At 45.4% G+C, this 21,777-nt stretch overlaps 1 protein-coding gene across 10 annotated transcripts in view; it reads right to left on the bottom strand.

The window, feature by feature from the left end:
- Window positions 1-21,777, bottom strand: part of myo3b (myosin IIIB) — a 583,195-nt gene that overhangs the window by 340,282 nt on the left and 221,136 nt on the right. For all 10 annotated transcript variants that reach the window (XM_059647251.1, XM_059647253.1, XM_059647249.1 and 7 more), the window contains 2 exons: window positions 20,437-20,551; window positions 7,736-7,862 (listed from right to left, as the gene is read on the bottom strand). In XM_059647251.1, coding sequence (XP_059503234.1) covers window positions 7,736-7,862; window positions 20,437-20,551 — 242 coding nt within the window. The remainder of the gene's footprint in view (window positions 1-7,735; window positions 7,863-20,436; window positions 20,552-21,777) is intronic.

Raw genomic sequence — 21,777 nt, 5'->3', positions numbered from 1 at the left:
ATCATGCCATTGGCACAGGGATTTTGACAAGCTGCAGGATTTGGATACACCTTTTACTTGGAGCCTGCTTAAAGGAGGCACGGTAAAAAGTTTCATTTTGAGGCAGGGCCTGGACATCTTAATTGAAAATGTAGACAGAACTACTACAGAGACAGATATTTAAAGCTTCTTACTCCAGTCTGGACATTCCATCTTTGAAAGGATTTACTGTCCTGTGAAGGATCGCTTTGCAGTTTTGCCAATAACTACTATTTCTAGGTTTCTGAGGAATTCAGCAAACTCGGCTAAATTTCTCTTGACAATCGAAGGTTAAACTGTAATTTGATGGAGGTTTTTAGGATTTTCAGAAGAATCAACAGGATAAATGGAAAGAACCTTGTTCCACTGATAAAGGAATCTATGTCCATGGAACACAAATGTAAAATTGCCATTGATCCACTCATGACAGAATTTCAAAAACATTTCTTCACACAAAAATGATGTTGAAGTGTGAAGCTCTCTCTCCCAAAAAAAACTGTGCTAGTTTAACAAATTATTCTAAATCCAAGTGATAAGATCTTGCTCTGTATCACACTAAGATAAAACTAACATGGGCTCACAGAGAACATCCATTTCTTGAACAACTTTTTTTCTACACATTTCCAACATTGAAGGCAGATTATGGAAATGCTTGGCTATTACAATACATTATACCCCAAGCTCGCTCAAATAAGTACAATTTATACATTACAATATAAAATGGTATATGCCCATAATTTCAAAGAAAACAACAACAGTATCCGAAATTGAACAGGTAGGGTGGCAAGAGATAATAGGAACTGCAGATGCTGGAGAATCCAAGATAACAAAGTGTGAAGCTGGATTAACACAACAGGCCAAGCAGCATCCCAGGAGCACAAAAGCTGACATTTCGGGCCTAGACCCCTTCATCAGAGAAGGGTCTAGGCCAGAAACGTCAGCTTTTGTGCTCCTGAGATGCTGCTTGGCCTGTTGTGTTCATCCAGCTTCACACTTTGTTACCTAGGTAGGGTGGCAAGATTGTTGTTACTGGGGTATGATTAGTTTATGCTTCATGTGTTTTAGGATAAGCCTTTTCACTTCCAGAATGTAATTTGCAGCTTTAAGAATTAAAGTTTCAGCTGCTGAAAAAAGGGGCAATGACAAGATAAAGAGGCAGGGAGGATATTACACATCAAAGGTGAGAACAGAAGAGACAGAAAAACAAAATAGCAAATAAAAAACATAATGTATGATACAACTGAAAACAGAAACAGAACAGGGAACCAAAGAAAGGAGGAACTTTACCATTTCTAATGAAATATAAACTGAACTAGAGACTTGGAAATCAAAATTCTGGCAGACTGAAAAGATTTAGCTGTAGAGAGGAGTGCAGAACCATCTAAGTAGTAGACCTTCTGTGGTTTCCAACTCACAAAAATGTAGCCAATGTCATACAAAATAAACTTCTTCATTTAAAGTAAGAAATGCAGGTAAGGATTAGGCCTCTTTTTTTGACTGAGCCAGAAAGGCTTTGCATGCTTGCCAAGGTGACACTGAAAACATGAATCCAGACATTCCTCCTCCATTAATTATTTTCAACATGGGCAGATCGTAGGGTTGTACAAGATAGAACTTATTTCATACATCTCAAGTTCACAAAGGTAGTGGCACATCTGAAAATGCAGTCAACATGACTCAGAAGCAATTTCATCAACCAGTTTCTGAAACATGGCTTATAGGCTTTATGAATTTGAGGAAAATGTCAAAGTTTATTGGAGTTCATTGAATATATCAGGTATCTTGATGGAGAAGTAAAGACAGCCTACTGGGAAGGTTAAGAATAGACGGAAACATACGTTAAAAATGTTATGTCTGTGGAACTACAAAAGCTGCAGCATCAGTTAAATGGCCTGCTCTTGAAATTTAGAAGTGTCTCTTAGTTGAAAAAAAGGCACTCGTAATTTCAGTTGCTGTTCAGTTATATAAGCCTGAGGGCGTTGTTGTGTTATTGGTAGAGTTTGATTGATTCCACAATCTATCAATATTACACTGAGCAGCCTAAAAGTTCACAGTTTGTTTAACAGGTCTAAGTTATTGTATTGAAATTAGGTGACTCTGATATGGAGCTATGAATACAGATGTTTATTTATAATAACTGATTCACATGTATCAAATGGGATTTTATTAATGAGACTTTTCATTGTATGTTGGAGTTTGCAATAGACCTCAACATGGCTTCTGAGGTCAGATAGTTACAGGCTTGGTGTGTAAGGTGCAATGGCAAACTTTGATGCAAGGAGAACAGGTTGCCATGAATTGGCTTTAAGTTGGCTTAGTGGCTATAAAAAGCCAAGAGGGTGGTTGGTGAAGGAGGGTGAGCATGAGGTGGAATGAATGCTGCAATAGGCCCTGTGAGAGTTGTGTCCGAGACAACCTCGCTGTGTTCATTATAACTGAGATGAACATACGGTAGTAGATTCGCCAACTTTAGGTACATTTAAGTCGTCATTGGATAAGCATATGGACGTACATGGAACAGTGTAGATTAGATGGGCTTCAGATCGGCACAACATCGAGGGCCGAAGGGCCTGTACTGTGCTGGAATGTTCTATGTTCTATACTGAGGTGGGTCCTTTAACTAGCCATCTCGACACTCAGAGTTCCTCTGCCTGCCTTGACACTGTTTACACGGATGGCAGGCCTGAGGCTATTTAGCATCCATCCCAGAAATGAAAGTCCAGCTATTCTGTTAAATTTATTCCAGTGGGTTTTGCAGAGTCAGGAATTTTTCCAAAAAACCCAAACTACTGCAGATGCTGTAAGTCAGAAACAAAAACAGAAATTGCAGGAAAAATTAACAGGTCTGGCAGCTTCTGTGGAGCGAAATTAGAGTTAATATTTTGAGTGCGGTGAGTCCTTCTTCCAATTCGATTGTAGCCATAATAAGGTTGGTATATACACTGATGATGGAATGGGGAAAGAGGGGAGGAGTAAACAATAGGTGGAGATGGAGCCCAGAGAGAGAGAAAATCAGTTGGGCAGACAAAGGAATGAGTAAAAGTCAACCTGCAATCAACAGCTGCTAATGGAGGCCATCAATGGCTGAGAATGTGTTGTTTGTGATAGCAGCCCATGTGATGACAGGGTCTGGTGAATGGGGATTGGGGCAAGGATGTAGGAATAGGTGCTCAGCCCCAAAAATTATTGAACTTGATATTGAGTCCCCAAGGCTGTAGTATCCCAAAACGGAAAATGAGGTGTTGTTCTTCCAGCTTGTGCTGAGCTTCACAGGAGCACCGCAACAGGCCACAGACAGAGATGTTGGCCAGGTCACATGGTGGTGTGTTAAAGTGGCAGGCAGCACAACACTCGGGTAACATTCAAGCAGGCAACAGGAAGGTCAGGGTCATTTTTGTGGACAGAACACAGGTTCTCTGCAAAGCCATCTCCAAGTCTGCATTTTGTCTCTGCAGTGTGGAGCAGACCACATTGTGAGCAGTGAATATGGCAGACTAGATTGAATGAATTGCAGGTAATCCACTGCTTCACCTAGAAGATGTGTCTGGGGCCTTGGATATTGAGGATGGAGGAAGTAGCTAGGCAGGTGTAACACCTTCTGTGTTTGCGTGGGAAGGTGCTGTGCAGGTATGGGGAGATGTTGAGAGTAGAGGAGAAGTGGAGCAACGTGTCCCAGAGGGAAGGGTGCCTGCAGAAGGCTGGCAACGGTGGCGAGAGGAAGTGTGTCCGCTGGTGGCATCCTGCTAGAGATGGCAGAATTGGCAACTAATAATACTCTGGATGTGGATGCTGGTGGGTTAATAAGTGAGGGTCAGGGGATCCTACAGCTGTTGCGGAAGGGAAGAGAGGGGGTGAGGACCAAAGTGCAGGAGATAGGTTGGACACGGCTGAGGGTCCTGTTAACCAAGGTGGCAGGAGATCCTTAGTTGAGGATGCATAGTCAAGGTAAATGTGAGAGTCAGTTGTAGTAGATAATAGTTGCCAGCCTCTCAGCAGAAATAGAAGCAGAGATATCGAGGAAGGGAAGGGAGGAGTCAAAGATGGAGGTGAAGGTGAGAGGAGGGTGGAAATTGGAATTGAAATTAATAAATTTTTCCAGTTCTGGATGAGAGAGGGAAACAGTGCTGATGATATCATCAGTGTACCAGAGAAAGAGTTGTGGATGGCAACCTGAGCAGTACTGAAATGTTCCCCACAAAGAGATAGGAATAACTGGGGCCCATACAGGTACCATGATCACACCCTTGCCACAAAGTAAGTGGTGCGAGTTAAAGGGAAAGATGTTCAAAGTGAGGAGGGGAGGGTCATGGTGGATGGAGATGGTTCAGGCCTCTTCTCCAGGAAGAAGTGGAAAGTCCTGAGACCATCCTGATGGGGAATGGACATGTAAAGGGATTACAAGTCCATTGTGAAGAGGAGGTGGCTGGAGCCCACAAACCACAAATTCTGAGACTGAAGTAAAGCTTCAGAGGAATCAAGGATGTAATTGGGAAAGGAATGGACAAGGGGAGAAAGTAAATCGAGATAGGATGAGATGAGTTCAGTGGGGCAGGAACAGGCAGAAACAGTGGATCTGCCTGGCCAGTCCTGTTTGTGGGTTTTTGGAAGGAGGCGAAGTGAGCTGTGCAGGCTTAGGGAATGCTTGGAGGCAGTGTGGGGACGTGAGATCAACAGATGCAATGAGACCATTGTGACACAAAAGCCTGGTGTCCAATGGTGGGGTCATGTTCCAGGGGGATAGGAGGATGTATCCATGAGCTGGCCCTTAGAGGTCAGTACACCAGGCAACAGCATCACTATCCTCATAATCAGTGTTGATTACAAAGACATGATTGGATCTCAGAGCATTGCATGCAGTCATTCAGAGGAACACAGTTTTGAATGGGAAGGGGGAGGGTACAGGCAACCAATCTTACGTTGACAGTTCTCAAACGAACTGGTTGAGTACAGGTAAAAGGCCAGACAGAGGGGTCCAGATGGAGGGAGAGTGTTGGGGGTGGGTGAAGGAGTCTTTGGGACAGAGACAGGATTCTTCTCTATAGACACAGACATGGAGGCAGAGGAGGTAATATGAAGTGGTGTTAGAAAGTTGTGCTCAGCCTTCGCCTCCATACCTATTTCTTTGGGCAAGAGTCCTCTCCCCATCCCGCAGACACTCTTCTTCTACCCAGATCTGGTCAACATCTCTGTGTCAGGATCGCTGCAGTGCTCTAGGAAAACTGAACACAAGCTGGAAGAGCAATATCTCATTTTCCACTCGGAGACTCTGTAGCTTTCAGGACACAACATTGAGTTCAATAATAGAGATAACAAGGTGTAGAGCTGGATGAACACAGCAGGCCAAGCAGCATCAGAGGAGCAGTAATGCTGACGTTTCAAGCCTAGACCCTTCTTCAGAAATAAGTCTGAGCACCTTCCCCAATGTCCTTACCCAAACTCCCATACACCAGGTCTTATCATCATATGAGCTGCTACCACAACCAACTAATTCTCAGCAGCTAATGGTCCCCTTTAGCAGCTATTCATTCTCTCAGGCTGACCTTTACATACTCCTTTGTCAGCCCAACTGTTTTTCTCTCTCTCTAGGCTCTATTTCCACCCATTGATTACACCTCCCCCTCCCCCACACTACCATCAGCATACAAACCAACCTTTTCCAAGCTAATAAAATGTGAGGCTGGATGAACACAGCAGGCCCAGCAGCATCTCAGGAGCACAAAAGCTGACGTTTCGGGCCTAGACCCTTCATCAGAGAGGGGGATGGGGTGAGGGTTCTGGAATAAATAGGGAGAGAGGGGGAGGCGGACCGAAGATGGAGAGAAAAGAAGATAGGTGGAGAGGAGAGTATAAGTGGGGAGGTAGGGAGGGGATAGGTCAGTCCAGGGAAGACGGACAGGTCAAGGAGGTGGGATGAGGTTAGTAGGTAGGAGATGGAGGTGTGGCTTGGGGTGGGAGGAAGGGATGGGTGAGAGGAAGAACAGGTTAGGGAGGCAGAGACAGGGTGGACTGGTTTTGGGATGCAGTGGGTGGAGGGGAAGAGCTGGGCTGGTTGTGTGGTGCAGTGGGGGGGGATGAACTGGGTTGGTTTTGGGATGCAGTTGGGGGAAGGGGAGATTTTGAAGCTGGTGAAGTCCACATTGATACCATTGGGCTGCAGGGTTCCCAAGTGGAATATGAGTTGCTGTTCCTGCAAACTTCGGGTGGCATCAGTGTGGCACTGCAGGAGGCCCAAGATGGACATGTCATCTAAAGAATGGGAGGGGGAGTGGAAATGGTTTGCGACTGGGAGGTGCAGTTGTTTATTGCGAACCGAGCAGAGGTGTTCTGCAAAGCAGTCCCCAAGCCTCCGCTTGGTTTCCCCAATGTAGAGGATGCCACACCGGGTACAGTGGATGCAGTATACCACATTGGCAGATGTGCAGGTGAACCTCTGCTTAATATGGAAAGTCATCTTGGGGCCTGGGATAGGGGTGAGGGTGGAGATGTGGGGGCACCAAGCGGAGGCTTGGGGACTGCTTTGCAGAACACCTCCACTTGGTTCGCTATAAACAACTGCACCTCCCAGTCGCAAACCATTTCCACTCCCCCTCCCATTCTTTAGATGACATGTCCATCATGGGCCTCCTGCAGTGCCACAATGATGCCACCTGAAGGTTGCAGAAACAGCAACTCATATTCCGCTTGGGAACCCTGCAGCCCAATGGTATCAATGTGGACTTCACCAGCTCCAAAATCTCCCCTTCCCCCACCGCATCCCAAAACCAGTCCAACATGTCTCTGCCTCCCTAACCTGTTCTTCCCCTCACCCATCCCTTCCTCCCACCCCAAGCCGCACCTCCATCTCCTACCTACTAACCTCATCCCACCTCCTTGACCTGTCCGTCTTCCCTGGACTGACCTATCCCCTCCCTACCTCCCCACCTATACTCTCCTCTCCACCTATCTTCTTTTCTCTCCATCTTCGGTCCGCCTCCCCCTCTCTCCCTATTTATTCCAGAACCCTCACCCCATCCCCCTCTCTGATGAAGGGTCTAGGCCCGAAATGTCAGCTTTTGTGCTCCTGAGATGCTGCTTGGCCTGCTGTGTTCATCCAGCCTCACATTTTATTATCTTGGATTCTCCAGCATCTGCAGTTCCCAATATCACTTTTCCAAGCTACAATCAGTTTTGCAGAAGGGTCACTGGACTCGAAATGTTAACTTCAGAAATTTCTCACTGTGTACCTGAATCAGGAGTGAAAACCCAGTCCTTCATATCGGTTTAAATTTGGAAGCGAACAGTATGTGTCGGGCTCCTAGTTTAAAGCTATTGGAGAAGCCTGAAGTAGGACTCAAAGTCTTGTAGCAAAGAAAGCAGATTAGCTTGGAAGTACTGGAAAAGTGAGCCAAGCAAGCATGTGAGCCATCCACAGTCAAGAAGTAGTTAGTGACTCCAGAATAGCTAGACCTAGGAAAAATTAAAGGTAGTTTCCAGAAGACTATAGCAGATGTATATGTAGTCCCTACATAAGTAAACTACTTGAGGATTGATCAACCACGATCAGATAAATTGTGGAGCTAGCTCTAAGGGTCAAATAGCCTATTCCTGCTCCTATTTTCTATGTCATTGTCGTTAAACTTAAATTATTATCAACTTTTTCTGTGAATAAATTGTCATAAATTTCAAGGTATTATACCGTATTTGTATTATGCAGTTAGAATACATTGAAAATACTTACTATTTTCTAAAGGTTCGCCATCTGGAATTTCACTTTTATCTGTTTGATGCTTTGAGGCAATGGGTGAAAACTCAATATTTCCATTATTTAGGATTGCAGCAAGAACTCTGTACACTGACCAAACTTCCTGAAAAATAATTCAGCAATTTACAATGAAATAAGCCTTACATTTTGATAGCTTCACATACTTTGTATCTCAACTGAGGCTAAAAGAAGCTTTCTACTACAGCATTTTAAAAAGACAATATACAACATAATTGTTTATTTATAGCAAGAAATTGAATGAAATGGATTTTCCACTTGACATTAAGAGTACTCCTTGAATTTTGAACTCATTTACTGTTAGTAACAGTTGTTATTGGGCTCTACTCCAAGCACTCATGTTCATATTACAGAAAAAAGTTGACGCAGCTTCATGTAAAATTCACTGTAAATCAGCCTACTTAAAATTTTCTATGAAAATATAATTCAGAAATAATTTTAATTTGATACACCATGGGAATTTGCTTCCAATACTGTAAAACTGATTGGTAATATCAACATAACAAGGTGTAGAGCTGGGTGAACACAGCAGGCCAAGTAGCATCAGATGAGCAGGAGAGCTGTTGTTTCAGGTTGAGACCCTTCTTCAGAAATGGGGGAGAGGAATGGGATTCTGAAATAAATAGGGAGAGAGGGGAAAGCGGATAGAAGATGGATGGAGGAGACAGACAGGTCAAAGAGGTGGTGTTGGAGCCGGTAAAGGTGAGTTTAGGTGGGGAGCTAGGGTGGGGATTGGTCAGTCCAGGGAGGACGGACAGGTCAAGGAGGTGGGATGAGGTTGGTAGGTAGGAGATGGGGGTGGGGCTTGAGGTGGGAGGAAGGACAGGTTAGGGAGGTGGGGATGACCTGGGCTGGTTTTAGATTAGATTAGATTAGATTCTCTACAGTGTGGAAACAGGCCCTTTGGCCCAACAAGTCCACACTGCCCCTTGGAGGATCCCACCCAGACCCATCCCCCTATAACCCACACACCCTTGAACATTACGGGCAATTTAGCATGGCCAATCCACCTAGCCTGCACTTCTTTGGACTGTGGGAGGAAACCGGAGACCCGGAGGAAGCCCACACAGACACAGGGAGAATGTGCAAACTCCACACAGACAGTCACCCAAGGTTGGAATCGAACCTGGGTCCCTGGTGCTGTGAGGCTGCAGTGCTAACCACTGAGCCACAATGCCGCCCTTGGGATACGGTTGGGGGAGGGGAGATTTTGAAGCTTGTGAAGTCCACATTGATACCATTGGGCTGCAGGGTTCCCAAGCGGAATATGAGATGCTCTTCCTGCAACCTTTCAGTGGCATCGTTGTGCCACTGCAGGAGGCTCAGGATGGACATGTCGTCTAAGGAGTGGGAAGGGGAGTTGAAATGTTCGTGACGAGGAGGTGTAGATGTTTGTCGCGAACCGAGTGTAGGTGTTCTACAAAGCAGTCTCCAAGCCTTCACTTGGTTTCCCCAATGTAGAGGAGGCCACATCGGGAACAGCGGATACAGTATACCACATTAGCAGATGTGCAGGGTAACATCTGTTTGATGTGGAAGGTCTTCTTGGGGCCTGGGATGGGGGTGAGAGGGAGGTGTAGGGGCAGGTGTAGCACTTCCTGCTGTTGCAGGGAAAAGTGCCAGGGGATGGTAGGGAGTGTGGATCGGACAGGTGAGTCATGGAGAGCGTGGTCCCTTCAGAAAGCAGATAAGGGTGGGGAGGGAAAAATGTCTTTGGTAGTAGGGTCAGATTGCAGATGGCAGAAGGATGATGTGTTGGATTTGGAGGTTGGTGGGGTGGTACGTGAGCACAAGGGGGATTCTGTTTTGGTTGTTATTGCGGGGAGGGGATGTGAGGGATGACGTGCGAAGAGACACAGTTGAGGGCGTTTTTGAGCACTGTGGAGGGCAAGTTGCGGTCCTTGAAAAACGAGGGCATCTGGGATGTCTGGGAGTGGAATGCCTCATCTTGGGAACAGATGCGGCAGAGGTGACGGAATTGGGAATAGAGGATGGCATTTTTGCAGGAGGGTGGGTGGGAGGAGGTATATTCTAGGTAGCTGTGGGAGTCAGTGTGCTTGAAATGGATATCAGTTTCCACGTGGTTGCCAGAGATGGAAACAGACAGGTCCAGGAAGGAGAGAGAGGATTCAGAGATGGTCCAGGTGAGCTTGAGGTTGGGGTGGAAGATGTTAGTGAAGCGGATGAACTGTTCGAACTCCTCATGGGATCACAAGGCAACACCAATACAATCATCGATGTAATGGAGGAAGAGGTGGGGTATATGGTAATATTAACGTTCTGCTGGTGCTAAATGTTGATGATGTTTAGGGTGCAATTATTGCCGAGAATACAACTTTGTCGAATTTTCAGGACATTGGTGATTAAAAAAAAGAGGTTGTGATTAAGATTCCTATTGTCTCTCTACCCATAAACACGTCTTTGCCAACAAACAACTGGATGGATTTTTGAATATATACTCTGTTTCAGCTCAGACAAAATGAACAACTGATAAAAGAAATTCAGTTTGGAATTCAGAGTCATTCAGCATGGAAACAGACCCTTCAGCCCAACTCGTTCATGCCAACCAGGTTTCCTAAACTGGCTTCAACGTCTCTAAACCATTCCTCTCTATGCACATATCCGAATGTTTTTTAAATGTTGAAATTTTACACACCTCTATGACTTCCTCTGGCAGCTCGTTCCATATACAACCATTCTGTGTGAAAAAGTTGTCCCTCAGGTCATTTTTAAATCTTTTCGCTCTCACCTTGAACCTAAACATTCTAGTTTTGGACTCCCCTACCCTGGGGAAAAGGCCTTGGCTTTTCACCTTATCTATTCCCTCATGATTTTATAAGCTTCTATAATGTCAGCCCTCTGCTCCTATGCTCCAGGGTAAAAAAAGTTCCAGCCTTTCACGCGCCTCCTTCTAACTCAAACATTCCAGTCTCGGTAACATGCTTGCAAATTTTCTTGCACCCTTTTGAGTTTAATACCATCCTTCCTTACGGAGGAGGTGGAATCTCTGGTCAAGAGGAGGAAGAAGGCTTATGTTAGGATGAGATGTGAAGGCTCAGTTAGGGCACTTGAGGGCTACGGGGTAGCCAGGAAAGACCTAAAGAGAGAGCTCAGAAGAGCCAGGAGGAGACATGAGAAGTTGTTGGCAGATAGGATCAGGGTAAACCCTAAGGCTTTCTATAGGTATTTAAGGAATAAAAGAATGACGAAAGTAAGATTAGGCCCAATCAAGGATAGTAGTGGTAAGTTGTGTGTGGAGTCAGTTGTGATAGGGGAAGCGCTAAATGAATATTTTTCAACAGTATTCACTCTAGAAAATGACAATGTTGTCGAGGAGAATACTGAGATACAGGCTACTAGACAAGGTGGGATTGAGGTTCACAAGGAAGAGGTATTATAAATCCTTCAGAAGGTGAAGATAGATAAGTCCCCTGGGCCGGATGGGATTTATCCTAGGATCCTCTGGGAAGCCAGGGAGGAGATTGCCGAGCCTTTGGCATTGATCTTTAACTCGTCATTGTCTACAGGAATAGTGCCAGATGACTGGAGGATAGCAAATCTGGTTCCCCTGTTCAAGAAGGGGAGTAGAGACAACCCTGGTATTTACAGACCAGTGAACCTTACCTCAGTTGTTGGTAAGGTGTTGGAAAAGGTTATAAGGGATAGGATTTATAATCATCTAGAAAAGAATAAATTGATTAGGGATAGTCAGAACGGTTTTGTGAAGGGAAGGTCGTGCCTCACAAACCTTATTGAGTTCTTTCAGAAGGTGACCAAACAGGTAGATGAGAGTAAACCGGTTGATGTGGTGTAAATGGATTTCAGCAAGGCGTTCTATAAGGTTCCCCACAATAGGCTATTGTACAAAATGCTGAGGAATGGAATTGTGGGAGATATAGCAGTTTGGATCGGAAATTGGCTTGCTGAAAGAAGACAGAGGGTGGTAGTTGATGGGAAATGTTCATCCTGGAGACCAGTTACAAGTGGTGTACCGCAATGGTCGGTGTTGGGTACACTGCTGTTTGTCATTTTTATAAATGACCTGGATGAGGGCGTAGAAGGATGGGTTAGTAAATTTGCAGACGACACTAAGGTCGGTGGAGTTGTGGATAGTGACGAAGGATGCTGCAGGTTGCAGAGAGACATAGATAAGCTGCAGAGCTGGGCTGAGAGGTGGCAAATGGAGTTTAATGCAGACAAGTGTGAGGTGATGCACTTTGGTAGGAGTAACCAAAAGGCAAAGTACAGGGCTAATGGTAAGATTCTTAGCAGTGTAGATGAGCAGAGAGATCTCGGTGTCCATGTACACAGATCCTTGAAAGTTGCCACCCAGGTTGGCAGGGCTGTTAAGAAGGCATACATTGTTTTAGCTTTTATTAATAGAGGGATCGAGTTCCGGAACCAAGAGGTTATGGTGAAGCTGTACCAAACTCTGGTGCAGCCGCACTTGGAATATTGTGTACAGTTCTGGTCACCACATTATAAGAAGGATGTGGAAGCTTTGGAAAGGGTGCAGAGGAGATTTACTAGGATGTTGCCTAATATGGAGAAAAGGTCTTATGAGGAAAGGCTGAGGGACTTGAGGCTGTTTTCATTAGAGAGAAGAAGGTTGAGAGGTGACTTAATTGAAACATATAAAATAATCAGAGGGTTAGATAGGGTGGATAGGGAGAGCCTTTTTCCTAGGATGGTGACGGCGAGCACGAGGGGGCATAGCTTTAAATTGAGGGGTGAAAGATATAGGACAGATGTCAGAGGTAGTTTCTTTACTCAGAGAGTAGTAAGGGAATGGAATGCTTTGCCTGCAACGGTAGTAGTTTCGCCAACTTTAGATACATTTAAGTCGTCATTAGGCAAGCATAAGGACGTACATGGAATAGTGTAGGTTAGATGGGCTTGAGATCGGTATGACAGGTCAGCACATCGAGGGCCGAAGAGCCTGTACTGTGCTGTAATGTTCTATGTTCTATGTTCCTATAGCAGGGTGACTAGAATTGTATACAGTGCTCCATATGTGGGTTACCAAAGTCTTGTACAGCTGTAACATGACGTTCCCAACTCCTGTACTTCATGCTCTAACCGATGAAGGCAAACATGCCAAACACCTTCTTCACCACCCTGTATACCTATGACACCAATTTGAGGGAACTATGTACTTGCACCTCAGGTTTCTCTGTTTGGCAACACTCCCAGGGGTCCTATCATTAATTCTGTAAGTCCTGCCCTGATGTGTCTTACCAAATTGTAATAACTTGCATTTACCTACATTATACGCCATCTGCCATTCCTCGGACCACTGGCCCAGTTGATCAAGATTCCATTGTACTCTGGATAACCTTGTTCACCCTCCACTATACCAACAATTCTAGTGTCATCCGCAAACTTACTAACCATATCTTCTACATTCTCATCCAAATTGTTTATATGAGTGGTGAACAACAGTGGACGCAGCACGATTTCTTGCAGCGCACTAATGGTCACAGGCCTCCGGTCTGAATAAATTTGAGATAAGACTCAGTTTGCAGAGTTCTTATCAGTCTCATTTTGTTGAAGTATTTATAAGACTGACGCATAATCTTTTATCTGGTTCATTAGTGATCTTCTAAAAAAGGCTTTTTTAAAATTTTAGTTCGAGCCAGGAAGAGCAGGAGGAACAGGTTAAGTGATCTCTGTGAAAATGCATAATGACCTGAACATTTCCATCAATTCCTGCTGTTCAGATTGCCAGCATCAAAAACAACATGTATTTGTATTGCTTTTAGGATGATATTTACAGTTTTCTTTTGGTTTACAGAACTAGTCTGTCATCACTGATGCTAATGCCAACATTCTTTAATGCCAACAAACATTCAAAACTTTTCAAAATAATGCCATATGTGATCTCAGGTCTCTACTAAATGTCTGAAAATGCAACAGCAACCGAAACTTAAAAGGATACAAGTTTTTGAGTCAAATAACATTTAGAATTTCTGCCTTTTTATTTTTCATACTTAAAATTCACATTTATCCAGCTTATAGTGCATCTGTTGTGTTTGCCCACACCACTCAACATGTCTACATACCTCCTTGCATTCTCCTCACAACCATGTCTAGTTTTATGTTATTATCAAACTTGAAACCTCGCTTTGTTTCCCATTTTCAATCAATTCACAGTCCATGCCAATTCATTACCTGAAATCTCATGTGCTTTAGTTTTGCGTAGTAGCCTTTTACGTGGTTCCTTATCAAAAGCCCTCTTGAAATCCAAATACATCACTTTGACCGGTTCTCCCTTATCTATTCTACAAACTGCATTCTAACAAAATTCCAGTAGCTTAGTTAAGCGTGCTTTCTCTTTCAAAAACCAATGCTGACTTTGTCTAATCCCATTCATGCTTTCCAAACGTTCTGTTATCATACCTTTTAAAATAGACTCTGGTATTTTCCCCACTATTGAAGTTAGGCTAACTGGTCTGTCGTTTAGTTTTCTCTCTCCCTCTTTTTTTTAAGTAGTAGAGTTATATGCACTACTTTCCATCTGTACAAACTTATCTAGTGACAATATTTCATTGGTCCAATATCCACAGTCCAAAAATCCAATTTAATCTTTCCAGGGCCACTTCTGGGATACAGAGTATCAGGGCCCCGAGATTACTCACTCTTTAACCTCATTGAATTTTCTACTATAATGTTTTGTTATCAGTATTGAATCTCTTCAATTCTTCACACTCCTTAAACCCGTGTTTTACAAACATTTCTGGGAAATTATTTGTTTTGGATTTTGTGATGACACATTCAAATGAGTGTTCAACTCCTCTGAGGGAATTCCTGTCCGTTGGGGCAGAATCTCACATTCATTTTCTGAATCTGCCCTGGCCAACACAACTTTCTTCTCCAACTGTCATCTCCCCCATGACAGTTATGTAGTAGGATTCCCAATCCCTCCTTGCTCAAAAAGACCAGAATTGCCAGAATCCTATATCCTTGCTACGTTCTTCATGAAGACTCGTTGAGGACCCAGCAGTGACCACTACTCATTTCTGGTGCTGTTGTAATTGCTTTGTTGATAACCAGATTAGCTGCTAGCCCAAGGATGCAGCAATTCCTGTCTCTCAGGAGCAGAAGTCTCACTCTCACTATGTTAACTTTATCCCCAGTGCATTGCTGTTGCGATGCACCTTCTTTAATAGCAAATCAGCTAATGACAGACTCTTTTACTGGGGGAAGGGGATGGGGTTGCATGCAGCATACTTCCCAGCAAGATTCAGCCCAGCTTATGGGGGAGATTCTCCAACACTTTGGTTAAACTGACAAACTCATTACTGTTTGCTTCATCATTATTAGCATTGAGGTTTTCTTAATTCATTTGTGGAAACTGAGCATCCCTGACTGCCCTTGAGAAGGTGGTGGTGAGCTGCCTTCTTCAACTGCTGCAGTCTACCTGCTGTGGGTTGGCCCACAATTAGGGAGGAAATTCTCGGATTTTGACTCAGCAACAGTGAAGGAATAGGGCCCAGAGATAGTACTGATCTCGGTATTGATGCCAGTATTGATAACATGAAGGAATGTTTCCAAGTCAGGTTGGTGAGTAACTCAGAGGGAAATTTGAACGTAGTGGTTGTCCCATGTATCGAATACCCTTGACCTTCTAGGTGGAAGTGGTTGTGGGTTTGGAAGGTGCTGTCTGAAAATGCCTGGTGAATTTCTGCAGTGCATATTACAGATTGTACGCACTGCTACGACTGAGTATCGGTGGTCGAAGGAATGGATGTAATATCAATCAAGAAGGCTATTCGATGGTACGAAGCTTCTTGAGTATTATTGGAGCTGCAACTATCCAGGCAAGTGGGAAGTATTCCATCACACTCCTGACTTGTGCCTTGTAAATGATAGACAGGCTTTGGGGAGTCAGGGGGTGAGTACTCACCACAGTATTCCTTGCCTCTGACCTGCTCTTGCAATCACTATGTTTATGTGGTGAATCCACTTGAGTTTTTGGTCAATGGCAACCCATAGAATGTTAATAGGGAGGATTCAGTGATGGTAACACCTTTGAACATCAAGGATGGTATTAGACTGTCTCTTATTGGTGAAGGTCATAGCCTGGCATTTGTGTGGCGTGAATGTTACTTGCCAATTGTCAACTCAAGCCTGGATATTGTCCAGATCTTGTTGCATTTGAATATGGACTGCTTCAGTGTCTGAGGAGTCCAGAATGGTGCTGAACATGACTCCAACCAGTGGGCAAGATAATAAAATGTGAGACTAGATGAACACAGCAGGCCCAGCAGCATCTCAGGAGCACAAAAGCTGACGTTTCGGGCCTAGACCCTTCATCAGAGAGGGGGATGGGGTGAGGGTTCTGGAATAAATAGGGAGGGAGGGGGAGGCGGACTGAAGATGGAGAGAAAAGAAGATAGGTGGAGAGGAGAGTGTAGGTGGGGAGGTAGGGAGGGGATATGTCAGTCCAGGGAAGATGGACAGGTCAAGGGATGAGGTTAGTAGGTAGGAGATGGAGGTGCGGCTTGGGGTGGGAGGAAGGGATGGGTGAGAGGAAGAACAGGTTAGGGGGGCAGAGACAGGTTGGACTGGTTTTGGGATGCAGTGGGTGGAGGGGAAGAGCTGGGCTGGTTGTGTGGTGCAGTGGGGGGAGGGGACGAACTGGGCTGGTTTTGGGATGCGGTGGGGGAAGGGGAGATTTTGAAGCTGGTGAAGTCCACATTGATACCTTTGGGCTGCAGGGTTCCCAAGCGGAATATGAGTTGCTGTTCCTGCAACCTTCGGGTGGCATCATTGTGGCACTGCAGGAGGCCCAGGATAGATATGTTTTCTAAAGAATGGGAGGGGAAGTGGAAATGGTTTGCGACTGGGAGGTGCAGTTGTTTATTGCGAACCAAGCGGAGGTGTTCTGCAAAGCGGTCCCCAAGCCTTCGCTTGGTTTCCCCAATGTAGAGGAAGCCACACCGGGTACAATGGATACAGTATACCACATTGGCAGATGTGCAGGTGAACATCTGCTTAATACGGAAAGTCATTTTGGGGCCTGGGATAGGGGTGAGGGAGGAGGTGTGGGGGCTAGTATAGCATTTCCTGCGGTTGCAGGGGAAGGTGCCGGGTGTGGTGGGGTTGGAGGGCAGTGTGGAGCGAACAAGGGAGTCACGGAGAGAGTGATCTCTCCGGAAAGCAGACAAGGGTGGGGATGGAAGAATGTCTTGGGTGGTGGGGTCAGATTGTGGATGGCAGAAGTGCCGGAGGATGATGCATTGTATCCGGAGGTTGGTGGGGTGGTGTGTGAGAATGAGGGGGATCCTCTTTGGGTAGTTGTGGCGGGGTGTGAATGATGTGTTGCGGGAAATGCGGGAGACGTGGTCAAGGGCGTTCTCGACCACTGTGGGGGGAAAGTTGCGGTCCTTGAAGAACTTGGACATCTGGGATGTGCGTGCGTGGAATGCCTCATCGTGGGAGCAGATGCAGCGGAGGCGGAGGAATTGGGAATAGGGGATGGAATTTTTGCAGGAGGGTGGGTGGGAGGAGGTGTATTCTAGGTAGCTGTCGGAGTCGGTGGACTTGAAATGGTCATCAGTTACAATCTGGTTGCCTGAGATGGAGACTGTGAGTTCCAGGAAGGTGAGGGATGTGCTGGAGACGGCCCAGGTGAACTTGAGGTTGGGGTGGAAGGTGTTGGTGAAATGGATGAACTGTTTGAGCTGCTCTGGGGAGCAAGAGGCGGCGCCGATACAGTCATCAATGTAACGGAGGAAGAGGTGGGGTTTGGGGCCTGTGTAGGTGCGGAAGAGGGACTGTTCCATGTAACCTACAAAGAGGCAGGCATAGCTGGGGCCCATTGATGACTGTATCGGTGCCGCCTCTTGCTCCCCAGAGGAGCTCGAACAGTTCATCCACTTCACCAACACCTTCCACCCCAACCTCAAGTTCACCTGGGCCATCTCCAGCACATCCCTCTCCTTCCTGGACCTCTCAGTCTCCATCTCAGGCAACCAGCTTGTAACTGATGTCCATTTCAAGTCCACCAACTCCGACAGCTACCTAGAATACACCTCCTCCCACCCACCCTCCTGCAAAAATTTCATCCCCTATTCCCAATTCCTCCGCCTCCGCTGCATCTGCTCCCACGATGAGGCATTCCACTCATGCACATCCCAGATGTCCAAGTTCTTCAAGGACCGCAACTTTCCCCCCACAGTGGTTGAGAACGACCTTGACCACGTCTCCCGCATTTCCTGCAACACATCCCTCACACCCTGCCCCCGCCACAACCGCCCAAAGAGGATCCCCCTCGTTCTCACACACCACCCCACCAACCTCTGGATACAACGCATCATCGTCCGACAGTTCCGCCATCTACATTCCAACCCCACCACCCATGACATTTTCCATCCCCACCCTTGTCTGCTTTCCGGAGAGACCACTCTCTCCGTGACTCCCTGGTTCGCTCCACACTGCCCTCCAACCCCACCACACCCGGCACCTTCCCCTGCGACCGCTGAAAATGCTACACTTGCCCCCACACCTCCTCCCTCACCCCTATCCCAGGCCCCAAGATGACTTTCCATATTAAGCAGAGGTTCACCTGCACATCTGCCAATGTCGTATACTGTATCCATTGTACCCGGTGTGGCTTCCTCTACATTGGGGAAACCAAGCGGAGGCTTGGGGACCGCTTTGCAGAACACCTCCGCTTGGTTCGCAATAAACAACTGCACCTCCCAGTCGCAAACCATTTCCACTCCCCCTCCCATTCTTTAGATGACATATCTATCCTGGGCCTCCTGCAGTGCCACAATGTAGAGGGCTGTTGTAGGCTGCAGCGGGACATTGACAGGATGCAGAGATGGGCTGAGAGGTGGCAGATGGAGTTCAACCTGGATAAATGCGAGGTGATGCATTTTGGAAGGTCGAATTTGAAAGCTGAGTACAGGATTAAGGATAGGATTCTTGGCAGCGTGGAGGAACAGAGGGATCTTGGTGTGCAGATACATAGATCCCTTAAAATGGCCACCCAAGTGGACAGGGTTGTTAAGAAAGCATATGGTGTTTTGGCTTTCATTAACAGGGGGATTGAGTTTAAGAGTCGTGAGATCTTGTTGCAGCTCTATAAAACTTTGGTTAGACCGCACTTGGAATACTGCGTCCAGTTCTGGGCGCCCTATTATAGGAAAGATGTGGATGCTTTGGAGAGGGTTCAGAGGAGGTTTACCAGGATGCTGCCTGGACTGGAGGGCTTATCTTATGAAGAGAGGTTGACTGAGCTCGGTCTCTTTTCATTGGAGAAAAGGAGGAGGAGAGGGGACCTAATTGAGGTATACAAGATAATGAGAGGCATAGATAGAGTCGATAGCCAGAGACTATTTCCCAGGGCAGAAATGGCTAGCACGAGGGGTCATAGTTTTAAGCTGGTTGGTGGAAAGTATCGAGGGGATGTCAGAGGCAGGTTCTTTACGCAGAGAGTTGTGAGAGCATGGAATGCGTTGCCAGCAGCAGTTGTGGAAGCAAGGTCATTGGGGTCATTTAAGAGACTGCTGGACATGTATATGGTCACAGAAATTTGAGGGTGCATACATGAGGATCAATGGTCGGCACAACATTGTGGGCTGAAGGGCCTGTTCTGTGCTGTACTGTTCTATGTTCTATGTTCTATGTTCTAATGATGCCACCCGAAGGTTGCAGGAACAGCAACTCACATTCTGCTTGGGAACCCTGCAGCCCAATGGTATAATGTGGACTTCACCAGCTTCAAAATCTCCCCTTTCCCCACCGCATCCCAAAACCAGCCCAGTTCGTCCCCTCCCCCAACTGCACCACACAACCAGCCCAGCTCTTCCCCTCCACCCACTGCATCCCAAAACCAGTCCAGCCTGTCTCTGCCTCCCTAACCTGTTCTTCCTCTCACCCATCCCTTCCTCCCACCCCAAGCCGCACCTCCATCTCCTACCTACTAACCTCATCCCACCTCCTTGACCTGTCCATCTTCGCTGGACTGACCTATTCCCTCCCTACCTCCCCACCTATACTCTCCTCTCCACCTATCTTCTTTTCTCTCCATCTTCGGTCCGCCTCCCCCTCTCTCCCTAATTATTCCAGAACCCTCACCCCATCCCCCTCTCTGATGAAGGGTCTAGACCCGAAACGTCAGCTTTTGTGCTCCTGAGATGCTGCTGGGCCTGCTGTGTTCATCCAGCCTCACATTTTATTATCTTGGATTCTCCAGCATCTGCAGTTCCCATTATCACTCCAACCAGTGGGCAGTTTGCTCCCTGATACCAATTGATTTCAATTTTGCTACCCTTGGTTGAATGAAGCCTTGATGTCAAGGGCAGTCAATCTAAAATGTATCTTTATACTGCTAACTAATGGTGCATAAAACTCACATTAAGAATGACAGAATTATTTCCATTTTCATGTCTCCACTTCAATCAAGAAAATGTAATCCGTGTTTTTTTTAAGTGGGATTAAATAGTGTGCGCCAAGCAGAATTAGAGGCAGTTACTAGTTTGTCACACCCTTGATTTTCATGAATTCTCAGGAGATGTACCACAAATGTCAATACTTTGAATCAGGGACTACTTTTCAAAAAAAAATGTGACACACGCAATTTAGTGAACAGCTAATGCCAAAGCTGTTAAGAAAGAATACACTGGGTCAGCTTTAGTTTTACCAACCTCATCAGTGAATCCAATGATTCTGAAGCAGTGCTGAATGGCTTCAAATTGTTCTCTGTACGAGCTGTTTGTTAAGATGTCCTGCATGACTGTGTCTCTTTCATTATCGATATACCTGCACAAGCAGAAAGAACCATGTTGGTACAGAATCTTAATTTTGAAACTATTCAAAGCTTAGAGTTCAACTAAAAATTAAGAACAACGCAAATAGTTGGACAGTCTCTTTTATACCAAGCATCATGCAACCAATTTAAAAGCAGTATACCCGATCTTTACTGACAAAATCATCTGGCGAATATATTTGCCAGAGGCGAGGATGACACCGGTGCAATCAATGCTGAAGGAACTCATAAGTGGAGAATATGCTGTGCACTACATTCCTACTGGACTGCAATTCAATATTGGCCTACTTGGCATTTATTTTGACCTTTTCTTCAGTAATTTGATGGAAAAAAATCATTTGTTGGTAGACAAACTGCAATTGTTGGTGATTAGATTTGCTTTACTTGCTTTTGAAATTGGAACAAGAGAAGCTCCATTGGTTAAAGAGCTCTTAAATTATTGCTGGCTTCATTGTTTTATTTCTACCATGTTTATAGATATTTTTAAACATTTTTGTTTTTATTCGAAAAACAACCATATTTCTTTTTTGTGTCCAGTTTTGCCAACGAAATTTGGACTGATGTGTATTTATTCCTGCAATTGTAATTTTAAAATACTCCAACAATAGTATTTCACAACTGAAGGAGCATTAAATGAGAGAAGACAAAAGACATCAAGTAGGCACCAGAGCATATCTGCAGATCTTGACATACCTAACTGCTAATGACAGAAGACAATTGTCTCAGCATGTTCTAGGTCAATAGGGCAGTGCTTTGTCAAACACAGCAAGAACACCTGCAGATAATTGGGATAATTGGGGTAGTATAGTGACATGGATACAGAACTGGTTAGCAGAAAGGAAACAAAGAATAGGAATAAATGGGTATTTTTCCAAGTGGCAGGCAGTGACTTGTGGGCTACTGCAGGGATCAGTGTTTGTATCACAGCAATTCACAGTATGCACCCATGATTGAGATGAGGGAACTAAACGTTCGCAGATGACATAAGGCCGGGCGGGTGGGTAAATGTGACGAGGGTGCAGAGATGCTTCAGTGTGATTTGGACAGGTTGAATGAGCAGGCAAATGAACGGCAGATGAAGTATTATGTGGATAAATGTAAGGATATTCAGTTTGGTAACGAAAACAAGGAGGCAGTAAACATTGCTACCACTGTGTATCAGTGGTATAGAGAATGAGTATTTGTGGATATGTTACCAATCATGCAGGCTATATTGTCA

This window comes from Stegostoma tigrinum, chromosome 7, assembly GCF_030684315.1.
Source record: "Stegostoma tigrinum isolate sSteTig4 chromosome 7, sSteTig4.hap1, whole genome shotgun sequence".
Lineage (NCBI taxonomy): Eukaryota > Metazoa > Chordata > Chondrichthyes > Orectolobiformes > Stegostomatidae > Stegostoma > Stegostoma tigrinum.
This window is presented reverse-complemented; position numbering and strand designations above follow the sequence as displayed.